The sequence below is a fragment of the Melanostigma gelatinosum genome (genome assembly GCF_949748355.1).
Source record: "Melanostigma gelatinosum genome assembly, chromosome: 18".
Taxonomy (NCBI): Eukaryota; Metazoa; Chordata; class Actinopteri; order Perciformes; family Zoarcidae; genus Melanostigma; species Melanostigma gelatinosum.
The window spans coordinates 19,588,232-19,608,693 of NC_136651.1; the positions used below are offsets into that span (position 1 = coordinate 19,588,232).

The 20,462-nt window shown below is 40.7% G+C and overlaps 1 protein-coding gene across 2 annotated transcripts; it reads left to right on the top strand.

The window, feature by feature from the left end:
- The first annotated feature begins 10,173 nt into the window (after positions 1-10,173).
- LOC306792238 (spindlin-Z-like) lies at positions 10,174-20,368 on the top strand. Of its 2 annotated transcripts, XM_079289304.1 has the most exons (8): positions 10,174-10,304; positions 12,825-12,904; positions 13,462-13,559; positions 14,057-14,105; positions 14,275-14,410; positions 14,597-14,714; positions 15,705-15,938; positions 16,855-20,368. In XM_079289304.1, the coding sequence occupies exons 3-8, from the start codon at positions 13,520-13,522 to the stop codon at positions 17,052-17,054; spliced, it is 777 nt and encodes a 258-aa protein (XP_079145430.1). In that variant the 5' UTR covers positions 10,174-10,304; positions 12,825-12,904; positions 13,462-13,519; the 3' UTR covers positions 17,055-20,368. The 2 variants fall into 2 exon arrangements, with proteins under 2 accessions (XP_079145430.1, XP_079145431.1); XM_079289305.1 differs by lacking the exon at positions 13,462-13,559.
- Positions 20,369-20,462: the final 94 nt, after the last annotated feature.

Sequence of the window (20,462 nt, forward strand, 5' to 3'; positions counted from 1 at the left end):
TTATAGACCTTATTTGCTCAATGTTTATTTATCTTAACTGTAGATTCAGCTTTTATATTATTTCCAGTCAAAGAAGTTGGCAATGGATTGATGTGAAATCAAAAAGCATTTGTTTACATTGACAAATCATTTTCAAAAATGAAATAAATTAGACGAATTTTTTATTAATTTAAACCGAGTGTGCATGAAAAAAATGTGATTTGAAAAGTGAAACAGGAAAAGGGGAAGAAATAGAAGAAAACTCTTACTTCTCAATGATAGGTTACATATGCATTATGTTATTGTGTCATTCAGAAAATAAAAAAATGTCTAGTTTTGGTGGTACTGAGTTATTTAGAAATTATATATAAATACATAAACTGCCCACAATATATTTCTGGATTATTGCATGACATTAAAAACCCTTGTTGCTGATGTTATTTGTCATTATTTTACAATTCAAGGTCAGTGGCGGGATATTATAGTTTTAAATGGTGTTTTTATTGTGCTTGGCCCCACACTCTAAATGTCAAATGTCCCGGGTATGGGAAAGCAACACTACACATGTCCGAAGCCTTTAGCAATTACAGTGGATTTAACGCCACATGGGACTAATTGCCTGTTGCTCCACTGCAATTTGATTTGCTAAATGCCAAGTGTTGTTGTTGTCATTTGCAAGATCAGAATTTCAGGATGACCAAACATGAAAGCAGTAAGATAACGAGATAAAAAGCCCATCAGAGCACAGCTACCCAAGTTGACACCCCATACAAACGGGGAATTGAAGAGACCAGGTGTGCTAAACCAGATTATTTCATTTATTAAACTAGGAACTGGTATAAAATGCATGATGTCAAATTATAAAATTGTGTAATGTTTCTGGTTTTGCATCTGTCCAAAGTAGTTACTGCCCCACAAATGTTACCTCTAAAATACCACTAGACAGGCTAACGTAAAGTAAACAACCGTAACGTGTAACGTATAGAGAGGCACCGCGGCGTGCGTGTCTGTTGCAGTGTAGCTACCTAACGTTAATTCACAGGACAGTCAAAGAAAAGCCACTCACCCTGGCGCAAACCAAAGGACCGCTCTTGTAAAAGCACCTTGGAGCCGAGGTCGTGCACACAACCGCTGGTAAAAAAGGTTGTATGCCTCAATACTTTGAATGCTTTCATTTGTTTTCTTGAGTAGAAGGATGTCTGGAGGACAATAGTTGCTTCACGTTATATCCACCGCCTTGATAGCAGGAAAGTCTTTCAATTTAGTTGAAAAATCGCTCCCCTTCGTAACATGTTCCATCATGTTGTGGTTTCCTCTCGTAATGGAGTGGTCTCGTGTGACGTCACAGTTTAGCTGTCGGCCATGTTGGAGTACACACAAAGCCACTGGCATGCACGGCTGAGTCGCATAACCTATCGATCATGGTGAACTTTTGTGCTGTCTTTGGTTGTGGCAGCAGAGCTGATAGAGACAAGAAATCATTCTTTCGTTTGCCAGCGGTCATTACACATCAAGGAAATGACACGAAGGAGCTATCCAAGCGACGTCGCGAGAAATGGCTGTCACGCATCTCTCGAGATGTAAAGGAATGGAATTTGGCGTACACTAGAGTATGTGCGGATCACTTTATAAGTGGTCAGTGATTTTATTTACTAATTCGTTTGTGAACAGTATTTAATAAAGGAAATATAAATTAAACTTGGACATGAGAAGGTTACCGAAGCTTCATCGGCCCGTGACAGCAGTCGGTACCAGAGACGCGTCGAGCGTGTACAACAGGCGAAACACAGAGATGCAGCCTCAGCATTGCTTGATATGAGTTTAACGTCAGATCATATATGTATATATATATGTATATATATATGTGTGGGGGGGGGGATGAAGTTAGGAGTTAGTTGAAAGTTAATTCCTACACACACGCACACAATGACATGCACGTACAATGTAAACAAACACACGTGTCTGTTTGCGCTGAGTAAACATTGAATATTGCTAAATATCGGACCAGATCTGTATATATTTACTCTTCCAATGACGAGATGAGAATTCTCGACGACCGTTGCTTTGACGTCTCGGACCCATCCACTGACAAACTGATTATAAGCGTCGAGCCCTTTGTAGCACTCCAACTCGTCTTTTGTGTAAGGACTGGGGGTGTTCACGAGATACGAGTAGATGTTGGCGTAGTTTACCGATGGAAGATAAGTAGGATCGGCACTGAAATGATCTGCACTCATCGTATAGGGATCCAAGTTACCAATAACCTTCAATTTGGCCAGGTAGCGAACCTTTGATGCACTATCCAGTGATTCAAAGTATGGTATTTTCGCCGCACTTCCTTGTTTACTCGCCGCCATGTAGGTTCTGTATGTACTCCAACATGGCAGACCGACCTCGTAACTAAGGAGATCGTGACGTCGGTGAGACCACTCCATATTGACTTAAACCGTAACACCGGTGTTGTGCGCGTGCGCATGCGCATGGCACTGTGTTTTGGCGCTCCGTGACGTCAGCTCGAATTACCTTTGTTGTAGGCACAAGCGCATGGCACTGTGTGTTGGAACTCTGTTTCGTCACTCGAATTTGACTATGACGTCACGCTTTGAAATGTCACATAACTGATATGTTACATACCTCAGGACTTAATTCAGGACTGCATTTCATCAGATTTCTCTCCACTATAAAACTAGTTAATCTGTCTTTTAATCATATGGAAGAAATAATGGAAATACAGCATCTACATGATGTGGTGTTAGAAACCATGGAAAAGGCATCTAGCCCTAAACAAATATTTACTGCTGCACAGATTCCTGAAATCATAGAGCTATTTAAGCAGGATGATCTTGATGGAGGTGGAGGACTGGACATAGAGGAATTTTGTCAAGGACTGAATGATATCTTCGGTACAGACAGTACAGAAGAACTCACTACCTTGTTCAATAAGATTGACACAAACTGTGATGGAACTGTGGACATTGGTGAGTTGATGGAATACCTGGTTTGTAGGAAAGAGCTTTCAAAAGGACTCGATGATATCTTTCCCAAATATATCAAAATTAAATCTTTGTGTCAAGGTAGAGAGATTGTTCAAATGATATCCCATCCTGATGAAGAAGAAGAGGAACCTGGATGTAAATCTGCTTTTCAAACAAGATCCATCAGGACTTACCAGAGAGGTCAATACATGTCCATCAGCTCGAATGCTATTTTCACCTACATGTCTGACAGATTTGACACTCCACGCCAATTTGAAGTCAAAAGAAAACAATGGGGCCTTCCATACTCGCATAATAACAAAACGTGCGTAACTGGCATGGCATACATCAAAGAACTCAAAGAGGTGGCTATCTCCACTTCTCAAAAGGAAATAATGTTCTATTCTGTCAAACACACTGACTTCACAGCCAGTCACACTTTATTTGTAGAGGACGACACAGTGAGTGCCATAAACTACGGGTCCAAGGACACTAAAGGAGTGCTGTCATTTGGGGATGACAAAGGTTATTTGTATGTGTTGATCTCCTACAACGTACAGAAAAATGGCCTCTTCTGCGAAAGAACATCAGAAAAAGACAAAGAATTGTTTCAGCAGCCTTCTCACGATTTTTGTGTTTCAACTCTGTTAGAAGAACGCTCAAAAGACTTTCGATATGTTAAAATCCACATGTTCGAAGACATCTGCAATCAGATCCAATACTTTCCAACAATTGATTCATTGGCCATCTGCGGTAGATCATCGAAGACGATGGTCGTTGTTGGCCTTCCCGAGATAGACAAAGCTAACTTCCCAAAAACCGTCTTTACCAGCCCTTCAGATAAGGGGTTTTTCACCTGTGTTGAATACTCCCCTTGGACTGGGAATCTGGTGACGGGTGGTACAGATGGCTTACTGCGTGAGTGGTATCTCCACAATACAATGGCATGCAAACAGTCAATAGCAGGACACGTCAAACCCATCACCCACATTACCCTAAATCGCAAAGATAATGTTTTCGTCACTTTATCTAAGGACAAGAATGTTCGTGTGTGGTGCAGAGATTTACAGCCTTTGCAAAGCTTCCAGGTTGAAGACATGGAAAATGGCCCCATCACCAGTATGTGTTATAACACATACAACAATGAGTTAGTCCTGGCTAACACCAAAATAGGATCCTATCTTGGAAGAGGAACAGATGTTTTTCAAAATGCAATAACATCCCATGACAAGCCCCTGTGCTGTGCTCTCTATAACGCACTTTACAAACAGGTCGTCTCTGTTTGCCAAGATGGTGTGGTGACCGTGTGGGACATCTCAACAGGACAGGTCGCCTCAAAGTTCAAGGTAACTCCAAATAAGCATGTGGGGCACACTACCATTGCATTTGATGAACGGCAGCGCAAACTAATCACAGTTTCTCAGGATAGGAAATTGAAATTCTGGAACTTTAACAGCAGAGAATTACTTTTCGTTTCTCCCGTTATCTTGCCAGAGAAGGTGACAGGTATTGTCTGCTTGAAAAATAGAGTGTATGTGTCGGGAAAGAACGCCAACATCATTCATGACCTGGATATGGAGGGCTTCGACGACAGGTGTTTTAGCCACCATTATTTAAAGGACATTTCCTCAATGGGTGTTCATGGAAAAGCACTGATTACTGCCTCCAGCAATGGAATATTGTTATCTGGGCTGCTGACAAAGGCGAGGCTCTCTGCTGGATGAATGACAGTAAGAGCCCTCGAACATTCAGGTTAGACAGAAGACGGACAAGGAGTCAGCCTGATGAAAATAATCCCCAAAAATCTCAGACTGGAAACAAGAAAGACAATCTTGTTGTGTGTCTGAAGAAAAGGAAGGTCAAATATGACACAGCCACACTGCTGACTTCTTCAGATGGCTACATATGCGCCTGGTCTTTGAGCATCAACACAGGTTTGATAGGAAAGTTTAAGGCAGTAGATAAGGAAGGTGCCATCATTACCACCATGTCGACTGACCTCGAAGAACAGATATTAATGACTTGGGATAGTACTGGCAAGTTATGTCAGTGGGACATTGCAAGTTTTGGGTTCATAAAACAGGCAAAGGAAGAGCCATTTGAGGATAGAAATGGGTGGCACGTGTCATTGGCTCAACCTCCTCTATTGGGCTCCTGGCAATGTCACCTTACAGAGGTGGTGAGTGTTCAGTGTGACCATAGTTGTAAAAAGGTCATTACTACGGGCTTGGACTGCAACCTCCACCTTTGGCACAACACAGGCTCCCACATAGGCGTCTTTGGGAAAGACAAATGGATTGATTCAGATCTCAGCTTTGAGAATAATGCTGACCAGGAGGAGGCAGCAGGATCAGCCACAACATTGATGAAAAACGATGAAAAGCCAATCGTCCAAAAGTCATGAAAAGCCAATCGTCCAAAAGTCATGAACACCAATACCAAGTTTTCAACATATCTATGACAAAATTGACAAGGTAGGCAAAGAACTCAAAGACACACCATGTCCACCAAAAACCTTGCCAGGCAAGCAGGAGACGAAGCAAACATCAGAGCATGTACGCTTTTGACCCATCCGTGATAGGGTTCAGGCCACAATTCATCAGACCCAGCTCAAGCCACAGCCACCTCAGACCCCGCTCATCAGAGGTGTCACTGACCTTAAACAAAGTTCAAGGTCAAAGTTAAACAACAACAAAAAATTTACATTTGGAAATTTTAAAATGTAAAAACATCTGCAACAAGCAAAACCATTTTGAAACACGTGATGTGATTCAAATATGGACTGTTGCTGTTTTTTCTCCGGGTACTCCGGTTATTCCCACAATAATAATATTAATATTAAAATAAATTACATTTTGAAATTTAGAAATTTTTAAATGTAAAAACAAATCTGCAACAAGCAAAACCATTTTAAAACACGTGATTGTTTTTACATCAATGTAGAAACACAATGGCCCGTGCTCTTTAGTGTGTGGTGGAATAGTGTTTCAGCTCCGCAGTTTTGCTGGACTGATTTTGACAATATGCATTGTCCGTTAATGACGAAGCATCCCAAGTACAATTTTTAAGTACTTGTTTTGTACATTTTATGCTACTTTATACTTCTAGTCCACTATAATCTATTTACTTGTTTTTGTCAAAACAGCGTCAATGACAAAATCAAATATTTGATGAATAACTAAATAAATATCTTCTGTTTCATGTTTATTTTTTGCTACATCTTTAACCCCTATGTTTCTGATTAAATTGAATAAGACAGGCTGAACACACGTGAGCCGTCCTCTTTGTTTACCTTTTTGTTTACGTCTCCATGCGTCCACTGGTTACCCCGTGTTTAACGCCACATTGTAATGATTTGTGGGTAATTCCCTTAAGGTGCGTTCTCTCTATGAGCATTATTTCTGCCTAAACCCTCCTTCTGACCTTGTACCAGCACAAATGACAGCCAGGAGACAGAGTGTGCCACATTCCCTGTCGGCCCCAAGTCTGATGACATCTTTCCAGCCTTCATGTGAACGTAAGTGTTATCATCATTTAGCTGCATCTTCAGTGACACCAGAAACTTATTTGACATAAAAGATTCAAGTAAATAAATGATAAATCAAATGATTCTGTCCTCCATGTTGGTTTCTGTGATGCATGAATTGACTATCACTGTTTGGCTAGCTTGAGGACCCAAGGGGTAGGACTAAAGATGACTTGCTTTACCAGGTTTTCTTGACTAATCATTTTCTTTCCATTCAAAAAGAGTTACATGAAAATGAAATAACTACATCCTTTGACTGCAACAACAACTGGTTTGGGACACAGTAATCGCTGTCTTTTCTGTTGTGCCGCATCTCTAAATAATCAAGGCATATCGGTTTGTGTTGCAATCTATTTTTTAGCAATCCTTCGTGAGATCCTGACACAGCTGGAAATCATCAAGGAGCAGCAAAAGGTTATCCTGCTGCAGCTTCAGAGCCAGAGCCGCGTAGCCGAACTACCAGATGTGTCAGGATTTCCACTGTGTACTCTGGAAGACCTTCGTCAGGTGGAGACGAAGATATCTGTGGATCCAGATTTCAAAGAGAAATTGGTAGACTAACATTTTGCATGTTGATATCTTACGAGACAATGAAGTATGTCTTCTTTCATGACTACTACTATTGAGGCTTGCCATTGATTCTTGCCTTTATTCTATTTTATTCTATTATATGTTATATGTTCATGTCTATATTACACTGTGGGACTGCGAGAAACGGCATTTCGAATTTTCTGTATGCATAACACATGTGGAAACTTTGACAATAAAGTGAACTTTGACTTTGACTTTGACTTTGACCCTTACATTTATATTTGACCCTTTAGTTTGTGACTTATTTTATTTTAGTATTCCAACATGACTATACTGACCTTTACAAAAACTACATATGTGTGGAGATAAATTATAAGCCAATATTACTCTACTTTTGTCAAGTCTTACCAAATTTATGTGACAGATGTGGAATTTTTGGATGTTATATATATATATATATATATATATACTGAAGTTCCTCTGTGTTAATATTACCAAAAAAATGTTTTTGTCTATGTGCCCTGCGTTAGTTAATCTTTTGTAATTGATCATACTTACTTGTTTTCGGGTTTGCCTCTTTTTTCATTTTTGTCTTTCAGGTCACCTATTTTAGCCTTGTTGGGGGGTTGACCATTAAAGAGACAGTCTGGAGAGTCCTTGACAAAATGGTGTCAAACACATTGGCAAAGACAATCAACTGGAGGGGGGTGAATGGAAAAACAGGCTTTGAGTCCCTTGGTTTGAAAGATGTTGTTTTGAGTAAGTATTTATTGGTTTCTTTCATTCTGAATCTTTAACACTTAACAGTCTGTCAATACATCAATAAATGACGGTTTTTAAATAAAATTAAGATTATTTCAATGCATTTTAAACACTATTCAGAAGTGCTCCACAGCATTGAGTAGTAGTAATAAGTGCAGTCACCAAGAAATGAATTACTAGAAATTAATTATTTGTACTTTTCGACTCAACATACCAGTTTTCAACATGTCTGAGCTCTAAATAGGGTATTTAGATATCAAACGTTTACAAGGTTCATCACTTTTATAGTTTACATGTTATTCTATTCATATGGCAGACACAACACTCTACACTATGCAGTGAATGTATTACATTATACGTTTCTTAAACTCCTTTTGGTCCTTTTAGGGTCTATTTTGATGTAAAGCATACAGTATAGATAGCACTTTGATGTGATTGACTTGACTAGTTTTTCATGAACATGGCCAGTGACCGGTGTATCTCTTCCTTTTAAAGAATCAGTCCGTCGCAATTCTGTTACCGCAAATGCAAGCGATGGAGAAACGGAGCGCTTTATAAAGCGATGGCTCCAGCTGCCATCCGACCGAGATGGAGGCAGAAGAGAGCGGGCCTTGAGGCAAGCGGCCCCTGAACCACAGTCTGAGACTCGGCCGGACTGAGAACCGGACTCGGCCCGACGCGTTTCTTCCGGTGTGCCGGGCTTATGCCGGATCTGGGCCAGGTCATTTTGGCTACCTGGGTGGTTGTTTGTGAACATAAAAATATAGCATTTACCTGCCTCCAGGTTTTGTGCTAAGCTAGGCTAATCACACCAAAGTCTGGATACACAGATACAAACATCTGACACTGAGGAAGACAGCGGACGATTTCCGGTAGTATTCCTGTCGCTAAATGGAACAAACATTAGGGGACATACTTCCAGCTCCCTTTTTAAATTTGATTTTATTCAATACATTTGTGACATGCACTTTCAGTGGTGTATAGTAACGAAGTAGAAATACTTCGTTACTGTACTTAAGTGTTTTTTTTGGATATCTGTACTTTACTTTACTACTTATATTTCTGTTGACTTTTACTTTTACTTCACTACATTTTGCAAAGAAAACTGATACTTTGACTCCGAAACATTTCCCCTGAAACCTTCGTTACTCGCTACAAAATCAAATCTATCTTTAGAAACAAAATGAATCCTGAGAGCAGCGTCGGGGACTGTGGTGGAACACAGACTGCAAGCAAGCAGGTTTGGTGAATCAGTGGTCCTAGCAGCAAGTTAAATCATTGGTTAATCACGTTAATGCACAATTGCAAACAAGTGCTCTCAAAGCCGCGGTGTTGTGATTCCCAGTGATGCCAGGATGCTACATGCTACAAGCTAGCGGGCGACTACATGAGTAGCATTCCACTCAGGACGGGTGGGATGAGGAGAGGTGGACGGGTCAAACTAACACTGTGTTTCCTCCAGGAGGCCGCAGTTTGTGCCGTGTGTGAAACGAGAAGCCAATGTTGATTTATTTGTGACGTGACTTCCGTACTTAAGCAACGCCACTTCCGTAGATATTTTAACGCAAACCACCATCTTTTCCTAAACCTAACAAAGTAGTTTCATCGCCTAAACCTTAGTTGTTTCCTGTGAAGATGGAAGTTTATTTTGAAAAGACAGTATGCATGTAACAAGCCAAAACAGACTCATGTTGCTGGACTTTTGCAGGAAAAACGCACGAAAAATGAGGAGTAACGTTTCATAAGATATCAATAAAACGGGGATGAAATGATATCATTGTATAAAGAGAGAGACTTCTTTACATTCTAATATAATGTAAAGAAGTTACATTCTAATACAATGTAACTTCTTTACATTGTAATAGAATTATCTTTTGAAGATGAACAGGACATTTTTCAGTTTCAAGTAATGACTGGGTTGTTACTTTGGGTGCTGCTTTAGTATTGATCATGTTTTGATATTTGAGTCATGTTGTGGATGATCAGATGGAGTTATGATGGTAGCAGTCGCCCAATTGCAGATTCAGCTTGAGCAAAACCTTTGAGCAAAACCAAAATTCTGACCCTTTGCTTTTTTATTAACAGCATTTACTTGTACTTTTACTTTCAATACTTAAGTACATTTAATACTCAGAAAATTACTTTTGATACTTAAGTACAGTAACTATCAGATACTTTAAGAATTTTACTCAAGTAGTATTCTAATAGGTGACTTTTACTTTTACTGGAGTAGTTTTCCAGTGAGGTATCTTTACTTTTACTCAAGTATGGCTTTTGGGTACTTTAAACACCACTGTGCACTTTCATATCTAGTCAAAGCCTAGTCTCAGTCCCTTGCGCTTTTATTGTGAAAGGCTGAACCGGACGTCTTGCGTTTCCTCTGGTACACCTTAACTTTCCGTGGTGAGATGGCTGTGGAGTCTCTCTGCTGGTTCCTGAGAAGTCGAAACGGGCTCTGTGGACAAACAGCAGGAGGCTAGAAAACCCGTCGCAGTTCGCGTCGAACTCCATTTTTTTTTTAAATAACAACGGTAAGACATAAACAAATATGCACCTGTCTCTCTTTAGCTAGCTAGTCAGCCCTCAGGTAAACAGCCAAAAGCAACACACACTGAGCGCTCGTTTTATTGCTGGCGTTCTCCCGCCGACGGTTGGTCTGGCGGGGGAGGGGCTGGGGAAGCAGCGACAGACAGCAAGAGACCGAGCCCGGTCTGCTGTTGTCTCCGTCTGGAATATTTCTGCCTTTGCCGCAGAAATCCTGCCGGACAGTCCGTGCGATGTCCACTTTTCTGAGGCCCCTTTCCCCGGTTCTGAGGCTGTAAATACTTGTAATAAAAAGGCGAGCAACATTGCTGACATGCTGGCCCTTCAGAACCTGCTCGGTCGTTTGTCAGTGAGGATGATTACTGAATACCGGATATAAATTATTTGTTTACTTAGGCAGTTAGCAATGTGGTTGTCGAACTAGCAGCCTGCTCCTTACTGGCAGATGAAATAAAGCAAACACGTGGCTAAAACAGCTGTCATTGGAGAATGAAAGCAGTAACAACCTTCATTTTAAACATAGGGTTTGGTTTGGCACAGCTTTTCAGAGATGCGTTTGCTGCATTTATTTTTAAATTCCCATGCATTGAATGAAGTAACAACAACGTGAACAGTGCTGTGATTTTCATGTTGAAGTTGCTGAACGCTGATTTGAATGCTCTAGTCTGGTGACGGCCACGCCCCCTTTACCAACTTGTAACCAAATGAAATCAAAGGTCAGCTGCAGCCTGATGGTGCAACTTCAGCTCCAGCAGGCCTACCGACCGGTTGATGCTTATCTCAACTGAAGATCAGAGTAGTGAAAGATTACAGTGGTGGTGTTTTGTCTGCTTGCGGTACCCGAAACTGTATGATTCCAATATATCTGTAATACGTCTGTCTTCCTACAGCATATAGGTGAGCTACATTCTCTTTTAAAGGCACAGTTCACCCAAATCACAATAAAATCATGCTGTCCCTCGAACACAGTTTGGGTTTTTATTTAACATTTGCATTAACTGAACATCAAAGTGTTTGGCCGTTAACCTCTCGTCAGTTGGGCCGAATAAAACGTTGCAACGACATCCCGATGCACAAACAGGTTGAATCCATCATTTATCTTCAGCTGCAGTGGATGTGCAAGACAGGAAGTCCCCACTAAGTCTCCCACTCGTCATGTGACAGTCGGAGGGCAGCCAAAGTATTGTTCAGTAGCACTTTTCTATGGTTACAGCTATGTTAGTGTAGCATGGATGCTATCAAAAGATGTTTCCAATGTTATAGCTCGGTTAAAGTTTCGCATGGATGCTAACTAAAAACATTTCTACAGTTACAGCTCTGCTACATTGTAGCATGTACGCTACCCACAAATGTTTCCAAGGTTACTGCTCTGCTACAGTGTTGCATAGCTGGTGATGAAATGATCAAAAGTGTGCATGAAAGTAAGACAACCTAACGGAGACTGGCACTGAATATATTGGCCAGTATTTATTGAACATGTAATTTGTTTTGATACGATTATCTATGGTATTTCTGTCCTGATATTTCCTGTTAATTATTGAGATTGAGATGAGGCTTTTGTTTGTATTGAAAGAAAAAAGTCAAAGTTTCAACCTGGCCATGACTCAAAGAACACAGCCCGGGGTGCAAACACAGAGTTAGCACTTCAAAGTCTAGCTTTTTAAATACAGAAACCAAATGAAATGAAACCATGAGTTTTTGGCAAGTTGGGAGTTAAAGTACTAGAACTAGTCTTAAAAAACAAGCCCACTCCAGCTTTGTTGTCCTTGTTGAATCACGGTGCTGAAGTCTGAACGTTTTAACAGTTTGGGCTATGCTGGGAGTTGATAACATCCAGATGTTTTAGGGGGGACCAGAGAGAAATGTACATTTTTTAGTGTCTGTGTGTGTGTGTGTGCACAAAGAACAATGTCATTTTTGCTCCCAGTGTCGGACTCTCCGGTTTCAGTCTATTTGAAGTTGCGTCTTGGACAGCGTGAGTCGGGCATTGCGCTGCCCCTCATGACAACAGGCTAATCATGTGTTGCCCAGGGCAACAGGAGGCAAATCAACACCAGCTGCAGCCAAATGCTGCAAAATGTCTGTTGTTTCTGAGCCTGTTTGAGCTTTCAATGTGTGCTCTGATAAAACGTTAATATTTCACACAATTGTTTAAAAGCATAAAATTATGAAGCGATGACATTTTGCACAGACCGTAAACTCAACTCGACTGGTTGGCGAAGACGTTCAACCGAACGGCAGTTATTCTTGTCTCTCCGCACGTGTTGGAGCTTCACACCAGCTCTCTGAGCGTCTCCATCGCTCAGTTGTCATCACGTTGATAAGTTATGAAACTTCATGGCAGGTGCTCGTATATGAGGTCGTATACATATATCAATGGTGTAACCAATAATATGGAAGTGTAACTTATTTTACTGGCATCGTTCACTGAGAGCCACGGTCCTGCTTTCAGATCAATGGTCTTTGAATGTGGCTGAGTGGTTGACTTTGTGTTTTTTCTGTCACAGGTTTGGTTCGGCAGATGAGCCGGAAAACTTAAAAGCTGGAAACCTGCTGAACATCAGCGCTCCTGAATACTGGAGACAGGGTAAGTACTGCTAAACCTGCACTGATTGTTTAGTGCATGTTAGTGCACGTGAGCGTGCCGCTCTGGCTGGCTCATGCCCGCCGCTCTGCACTGTTAAGAGAAGTATACTGGCATGTTAATGTTGGCAGAACATGGTGGCATTAGCGTTTAGCAGACACACATTTCTTCATGTGTCTATTTTCGTTTTTACACAGTATCTAAAGCTGCTTCCAGTATTTACGCCAAGCTAATAAGAAGATTGTAATGCAGAGTTCCCAGCATGCAGCTCCAGACACATCATCATCAAGACATGGTGATATTTAATACCAAGCTGAATGTTTGTGACCAGTTAATCAGTCGAGGTGACGTAGAATGACGAGGCAGCAGTTTGACGGACACGACAGGAGGTCTGTTCTTGATGTTGTTGTTGTTCCTTCCGTTCACCAGTAGATGTCAGTGAAGGCTATAGCAGGAGAGTAGAGTGGATCCATGAACAGACATCTTTTGTGACTAGAAGTCATTGTGTTATTCCTCACATTAGATAACGTGCTCTCTGTCCTCTCCTCCTGCTGTTGAAGCCCTGGACAGGTTTGTGTTGTAGCTGTGCGGCCTGGCTGCCTCCCTGCCTCCAGATGAATGAAGAGCACTCCGGGACACAGAGACACAGCTGATGCAGGTCAGAGGTCATTCCCGCCGGCAGGGCACACAGTTATTACATTCAGCTTGCAGACACCACATGGTCGTAGTATTTGTTTTCTGACAGATTTCCATTTGATTTAGTTTGTTTGTCTGAAGTCAACTTGCAGAGTTGAAAGTCGCTGCATTGAGATAATCCACCACAGTCTGTGTTTAGTCAACTGTTATTTTGTCGTCGAAGATGGGTTATCATCATGTGGGGATGTAGACTGAGAGGATGGAGTGGTCGGTTGAACAGAAGCATTTTCAATGCAACAAATGACCAAATTCCCACGATCCTTTTCACCATGCCCATGTTTGAATACAGCCTCTGTTCACAACTTTCCCCTTTATTTGAATATTTCTGAAAATGGTCAGCAGTAAAAATAAATTATGCAGGATCCCTAGTAAATAGGCTAGACCACAAACCATCCGTTAAATCTTAGCAGGAAGTTGTAATTTGAATTGACAAATGTGCGATGTTATTTTTCTCCTCAGGGCATGCAAGTGTTTCTGCAAACATGATGAAGAAGAAGAATCCTCATAAGTGAGTTAAGAGGGTTTGCAGCTCGTGTGTCTTTGTCACAGCCAAAATAGTTGGACTCAAAGGGAACGTAATATGAGTTGATTAGGGAATTCTATAGATGCACCTCAAAGTGCAAACAATAAACACAAATCCGATGAAGTTGACTATGTTGTTTCATGCCTCCTGGCAGGAAACACAAGAGCAGTCTGGGGCCGACCACCAAAGTTCTGTCGCAGCCTCAACGCAACATCGTCGGCTGCAGGATCCAACACGTGTGGAAGGAAGGAGGAGGACACGTAGTCTGGAAAGGATTGGTGCTCGACCAGGTAAGATGACGGGACTCTGTACCGGCATACACAACTGCTGAGGTCAGCATCCAGACTGCTACATTGCCATCTGCCTCCAACACGCAAAACTATCATTGTTAAAGCAAACGTACCGACTTGTAGGATTGTGTGTAAAGACACACGAAAACAACAGAAATCAATGTTTTAAATGCATGCGTCCACCAGGTGCCAGTGAACCCGTCGCTCTATCTGGTAAAGTACGATGGTTTCGACTGCATTTATGGTCTGGAGCTCCATAAAGATGAGAGGGTTCAGGGACTGGAGGTGCTCCCGGACAGACTGGGTAAGACTGAACTGAGAACAGGATCATGCTGAACACAGTGGTCATAGAAGGCTGCTCATTTAGTTTACTAGTTTTTGGAAGAAAGTCTTTATTTTTACTCGTTTGCAACTTTTGCAACTATTTTGAACATTTTCTACGAACAAAAATGTAAAAAAACTCACATCTAATCGCACATAGCCCACTTATCTGCAAAAGTTTGTTGCCAAAACATAACATACTAACATTAGCATGATAGCGCAATATTGTTTAGTGTAGTGGCGTGTTAGTGTTCGCAGAACATGCTAATATGTAGCAGGTCATTGTAACATGCTACATTGTATATCAGTATTGGCATACTAACATTTAGCATGGAAGTATATGCTAATATTTCATTTAGTATAGTACAGTGCTAATTTTGGCAGAAAGTAATATGCTAACATCCAGCATGTTAGTGTAATATGCTGATGTTTAGTTTAGTATGGTAGAGTGATCATTTTGGCAGAACCTGCTAACATTAGGCTTCTTGGTGTAAAATTCTAATGCTGGCAGATCATAACACGCAAACACACATTAGCATAGCACACTACTTGCTTAAAGTTATATATGCTTCAATTCCTAATGTTACATACTAAAAGTCAGCGTTAACATTTATGAGATGTTAACATGCCTGTTATCATGTTACTATCGGCGTGTTAGCATACTAATGGTAGCACTTTAGCATGCTAAGATTAGCATTTAGCTCAAAGTCCAGCTGAGACTGATGGAAGTTGAGCCAAGTCATCAGTGTAAAGCTGTCTGACAAAGTGAGTCTCATACACCCATGGTGAGGATAGATAGACACCTCGTCTCTCCATTCTCTATCCGTTCCGTTTGTTTTCTTCATTGTAATGTGTATTTTTTAAAGATGTTTTGTGTACCTTTATTCAGTCACCTGAGAGAGGGGTCTGATATGCAGCAAAGGTTCCCAGGCAGATTTGAACCGGTGATTTCAATTTATTTGAATCCCTGCAGCTAAATCCCGTCTAACAGACGTCAACCTAGCGGACACCATGATCGGTAAAGCAGTGGAGCACATGTTTGAGACGGATGAGGGTCCAAAAGAGGAGTGGAGGGGGATGGTGCTGGCCCGGGCTCCCATCATGACCACCTGGTTCTACATAACCTACGAGAAAGACCCGGTCCTCTACATGTACCAGCTGCTGGACGACTACAAAGAGGGAGACCTCTGCATCATGCCCGACTCAAGTGAGTGAAGTCCTCTTGTTCAACTTTGGTTTAAACAGGTGGGGCGATTTTAAAGAGGAACCTACCTGAGCCCACCTGGTCCCTTCATGTGTCCCGAGTATTTGAATGATGTTTGAATTCTATCCACTTTAAGAGGCTGCTGTAAAGGCACCCAGCTAATAATCCAATGTTATTGGAATGTCAGAGCAACAATATCATCATATTTAGTTTTATTGAAAATTGTGACATTTAAATGTATTATTCAGAGCTAATGGCATGCCCTAAGCATCAGTGGGATTTTATGTGATTTTGCATTATGGTTTGACTGTTTCTATCTGACAACTTTTGTATTTTCATCCAGATATCTATTGTAGCCATATCACTCAGCGCTGTGATTGGAAAGTAAATATTCATAAACCTATAAAATTAAACATTGTTTATACATTTAAAAATATTTTTTCTATAATTTCATCATTATTATTACTACTCATGATTTGTATTTTTTAATACATATTTTATTAATTTAAATGTCAAAAATTTAGTTCATTCATTTTATATATTTTCCAAGTTATATTTATACTTGAGATTTTATTTTATATATATGTATATATTTCATTGTCTGTCTTGTTCATTTTTTTTTGTTATATTTAATAACATTTTGTTCATTGGGTGAACTTAGTTCGTTGAATTGACTTTTTCAGTCGTATGTTTCAGTTTGACTGTGCTTATATGTTGGACATTAACATACACTTTACTGTTCAGTTAAAACTTTACTTCCGCGTAATTGTTCCTTCCATTGACTGGAAACGTCTTTTTATCTCTGTTTTTCTCTTTTTTACTAGAAGAGTAAAAAACATGACAATACCAATTCCTGCTAACACCGCTGTCTCCCTCCCTCCCTCCCTCCCTCCCTCCCTCCCTCCCTCCCTCCCTGTAGACGACAGTGTCCCGACGGAGACGGAACCTGGCGAGGTGGTGGACAGCCTGGTGGGCAAACAGGTGGAGTACGCCAAAGAGGATGGTGGCAAACGATCAGGCATGGTCATCCACCAGGTGGAGGCCAAGCCCTCCGTCTACTTCATCAAGTTTGACGACGACTTCCTCATTTACGTCTACGACCTGGTCAAAACCTCGTAAGACTTAAGCCTAACTAACCCTGGTGACAGAAACAAAATGCAGCACATGTTGAAACGTCGGAAGCATTCGATCCAGCCCTTGCTCCTCAGACCATCAAAGAGAACTCACAAAAGGAATTCACACAACGGAAAGAAGACAGGATAGATACTTCCTGAGAATCGTTGTTTGTCCGTGAACGTTTCAGATGGAAACAACCAAACAGCTCGGTGACATTAAAGACTCTCATCCTGACTTTCTTAAACCCTTAATATATACAAACATCGGCCACGGTTTTATTACTCTTACAAGGGCCAAAAATTCAGTTTTACACCAGAAAAATATTTTGAGAGGATACAACTTTGTCTTTGTCGAATCTGAAATTATAAACAATCATTACCTGACCCCTGAAATGCTTTCATGATTTTTGCCAAGATGTCCGTACGCCTAAAGAAACTGAACCGTCAAATTCATTTTCAGTGTCTGATTTCATCCAGTGGGCTGCTGGAAGAGGAAAAGGTGTCATCGTGCTGAAGAACTAATAGACGACATAAGGAATGTGGTCTGGAGCGGCTGGCAGCGTGGAAACATGACGATACTAAAAGTCCTCAAAGATTTGTTGTCACGTTTTCGATTTCAGCAAAGACGGATAAAGTCCGTCTGCGGTCCGCTCTCCTTCCTGTGGAGCCCCCTGGAGAAGAGGGGAGGACGGGAAGGAAAGTCTGGTTTCTGCCACTTTGGATTTCATCCAAATGGAAACATACTCTGACCGGAGTTGTGTGAATCTGCACTGGTTTGAAATTGAATTGTGAGAGCTGAATGTGGAAGTATACAGACAGCTGGATTGTTCAAAAAGTGAGGATCAACTCAACTCAATTTCAAGTTCATTGGAATTCAGTTCCAAATAAACAAAAAATCCATTTCAAACTGTGCTCTGCTGATTCTGTTTTTCAAAACTCATTCAAGTTGAACAAATTCAAACGATTCAGTTTCCAGTGACACATATTTATGCCCATAATTACAATTCATAATTTTATTCAGTTGTCAGTGTTTACTTTTGGTCTTAATTTAGATTTACCATCTCATAGTTTTTACTTCATCATTGATTTAAAAAAACTATTTGACTTCTCATAACTTTGTATTAGTTCGTAAAATCTTTTTACTCTAATTATTTAATAATTCAGAATGTTTTATTGGCCGTTCCTAACACGTCATCTTTTTCCTCTTGGTCCCAGTTTAACCTCAATGTTGGACTTGAGATACTTTCTGAATATTTTGGAAACCTATGGGGCAGAAAAAACAAAAGAATCCGACTCAAAAGAAACTTTCAGTGTTTCCCAAAGCGTAATATATATATATATATATATATATATATATACGGCCCTTTTGTTCCAATGCAGTGGGCCGTCTGTCCCAGCTGTTGTACAGAACCAAACCAAAGCGGTTCCTTCATCATGTAGTGTGCTACAGGCTCATCTCAACAACTCAGCTGAAATACTCATGAAGAGGGTCAACAGGACCTCATCGGAAGACGTCTGCAGCTGAAAACTGTCACTTTAAGAGAACGAAAGAAAGATGGGGACTTTATTCCTTCTTGCTTTGATCATTGCCAAACCCCCTTTCCTGTTGTGAACTTGTTTGATGTTGAAGACAATCGGACAGCTTTTTCTCGTGATTCCACTAAAGCCTTTGGATTTGCTCTCGTGTTGTCTTTTCTAAGTCGTCAGTGAGTCAAAGGACGGAGAAACTGAAACTCGGCCGAAGCCCTTTCAGTCCTCGGCAGTTTGTTTGAAACACCTGGATCTCCTGGGCTCTCCCTCCATTTCAACCTTGAACACGCTGCTGGATTCTAAATGTCACACTTTGTGGATTTAATGCACCTTAAATCTCGGTGGGGTTAAGAGGAATATTCCCCAGACAGTTCATCAGTATGTTGGACTTAAAGACAAGAAAAACAAATCCGCCATTGAGATGCAGTGAAGATTTCAACGTCTGTGGCATCTTTGATCAAATTATGACTGAGACGAAAGTATCCCCGTTTGTATTTGCACGCAAGAAGCAGCTCCACAGCCTGTATGCAGTAAGAGAGGACAGTGCGTCGTGTTTAGTATATATGAAGAGATTAACAACCAATGAAGGGTTACATTTCATTTTTTATACAAATGTATGTTCCAATTTTATTTGGATTTACACGAGACTGAAGGTTTTCCATGAACACGTGTTCTGTACTGATTTGAAATTACGGTTGAAGGGCAAGTTTTGAGCTAAAACTATCAATTCATAGGTTAGAATAGAGCTTCTATTGATATCTCAAACAAAGCAGCCAGACCCGTTCTCTGGACTAGAACAGAATCTTCGTTAATTGAAGCTAAAGAACGTTGAAATTGACGGCCGGTCGGTTCCTTAAAGGATAATTGTGGTTTATTACAGCAGAGCTTCAAACTAAATCTGAATTGTTAATATGTTATAATAATGTTTAAGGTGCAGGCAGAGATTTTAATCGAATACACTTTTTGTCAAATTCAGCAAATACTTTGATGTTGAAATAAAACCCTCTGGTGTTCATACACCGTGGAAGCCCAGAGAGGACGTGGTGATGTAAACCTGAAAATGTAATAGAGTCTGAGTCACATTTTAAATGAAAATGCAATCAAATTTATATTCATCCAGCTGTAAATAGGAAACAAACAAAAGATTGTATGAAATGTCTTATACGACGACTTCGGGACGATTGCCTGCATACGTCATCCAGCTCATTGTTGTATTCATTCCATCACAGAATACAGCAGTAATGAGTGCACCTTTCTCGTTGTATTTGTTAATATATTATATTGAATATTTGCCTCAAATCTAGCATCAGCCAGGCTCTACCCCCAAATCTAAAAGAAAAGAACATACAGGCCCTTGAAAGAAGTGAAATATTTTTGGAAAATAAAAGTCTGAACCTTTTAGTGACTCCAGAAGGAGCGATGTGAAGTACAAAATATATCCTCGAGTCCTTTCGTCAGCGTCGGTTGGGGCTGAAGACTGAAAGTATGGAAATTCAAAACAAAAAAGAAACTGAAGGTGTGGAGTTAGAAAGAAGCGAGCTCACCAGACCTCTGGAGCTCCTCGTCTCTGCTGCAGGCTACGTTAGCTACTTCTAGCATAACACACCTGAATCTTCCATTGTCTGCTGTCCAGTTGCATTGTGGGCAATGAAGGTGCAATGTTTTCAAAAGGAAGAAGAATCCGTGGAATAAACAAGACAATATCTCTGGATCACTTGATATACAAAAAAAAAAGTCCATTGTGAGTCCAGCCGTGTTACAGGAGAGCAGTTGTAAAAGGGTGGAGTACTTGTTGAAATACATGAGTGAAACCCAAACCATTGATTATAGACCACATCTGGCAACCAGTAACAGATTGAGTACATAGATGAAGACTGAGGCC

Bases quoted from the DNA above. Each gene is read 5' to 3' on its own strand.
- LOC306792238 (XM_079289304.1), top strand. From the start codon at position 13,520: ATGAAGAGCACTCCGGGACACAGAGACACAGCTGATGCAG. The intron at 14,106-14,274 runs GTGAGTTAAGAG...GCCTCCTGGCAG, and splicing joins AAGAAGAAGAATCCTCATAA to GAAACACAAGAGCAGTCTGG. The intron at 14,411-14,596 runs GTAAGATGACGG...TGCGTCCACCAG, and splicing joins AAGGATTGGTGCTCGACCAG to GTGCCAGTGAACCCGTCGCT.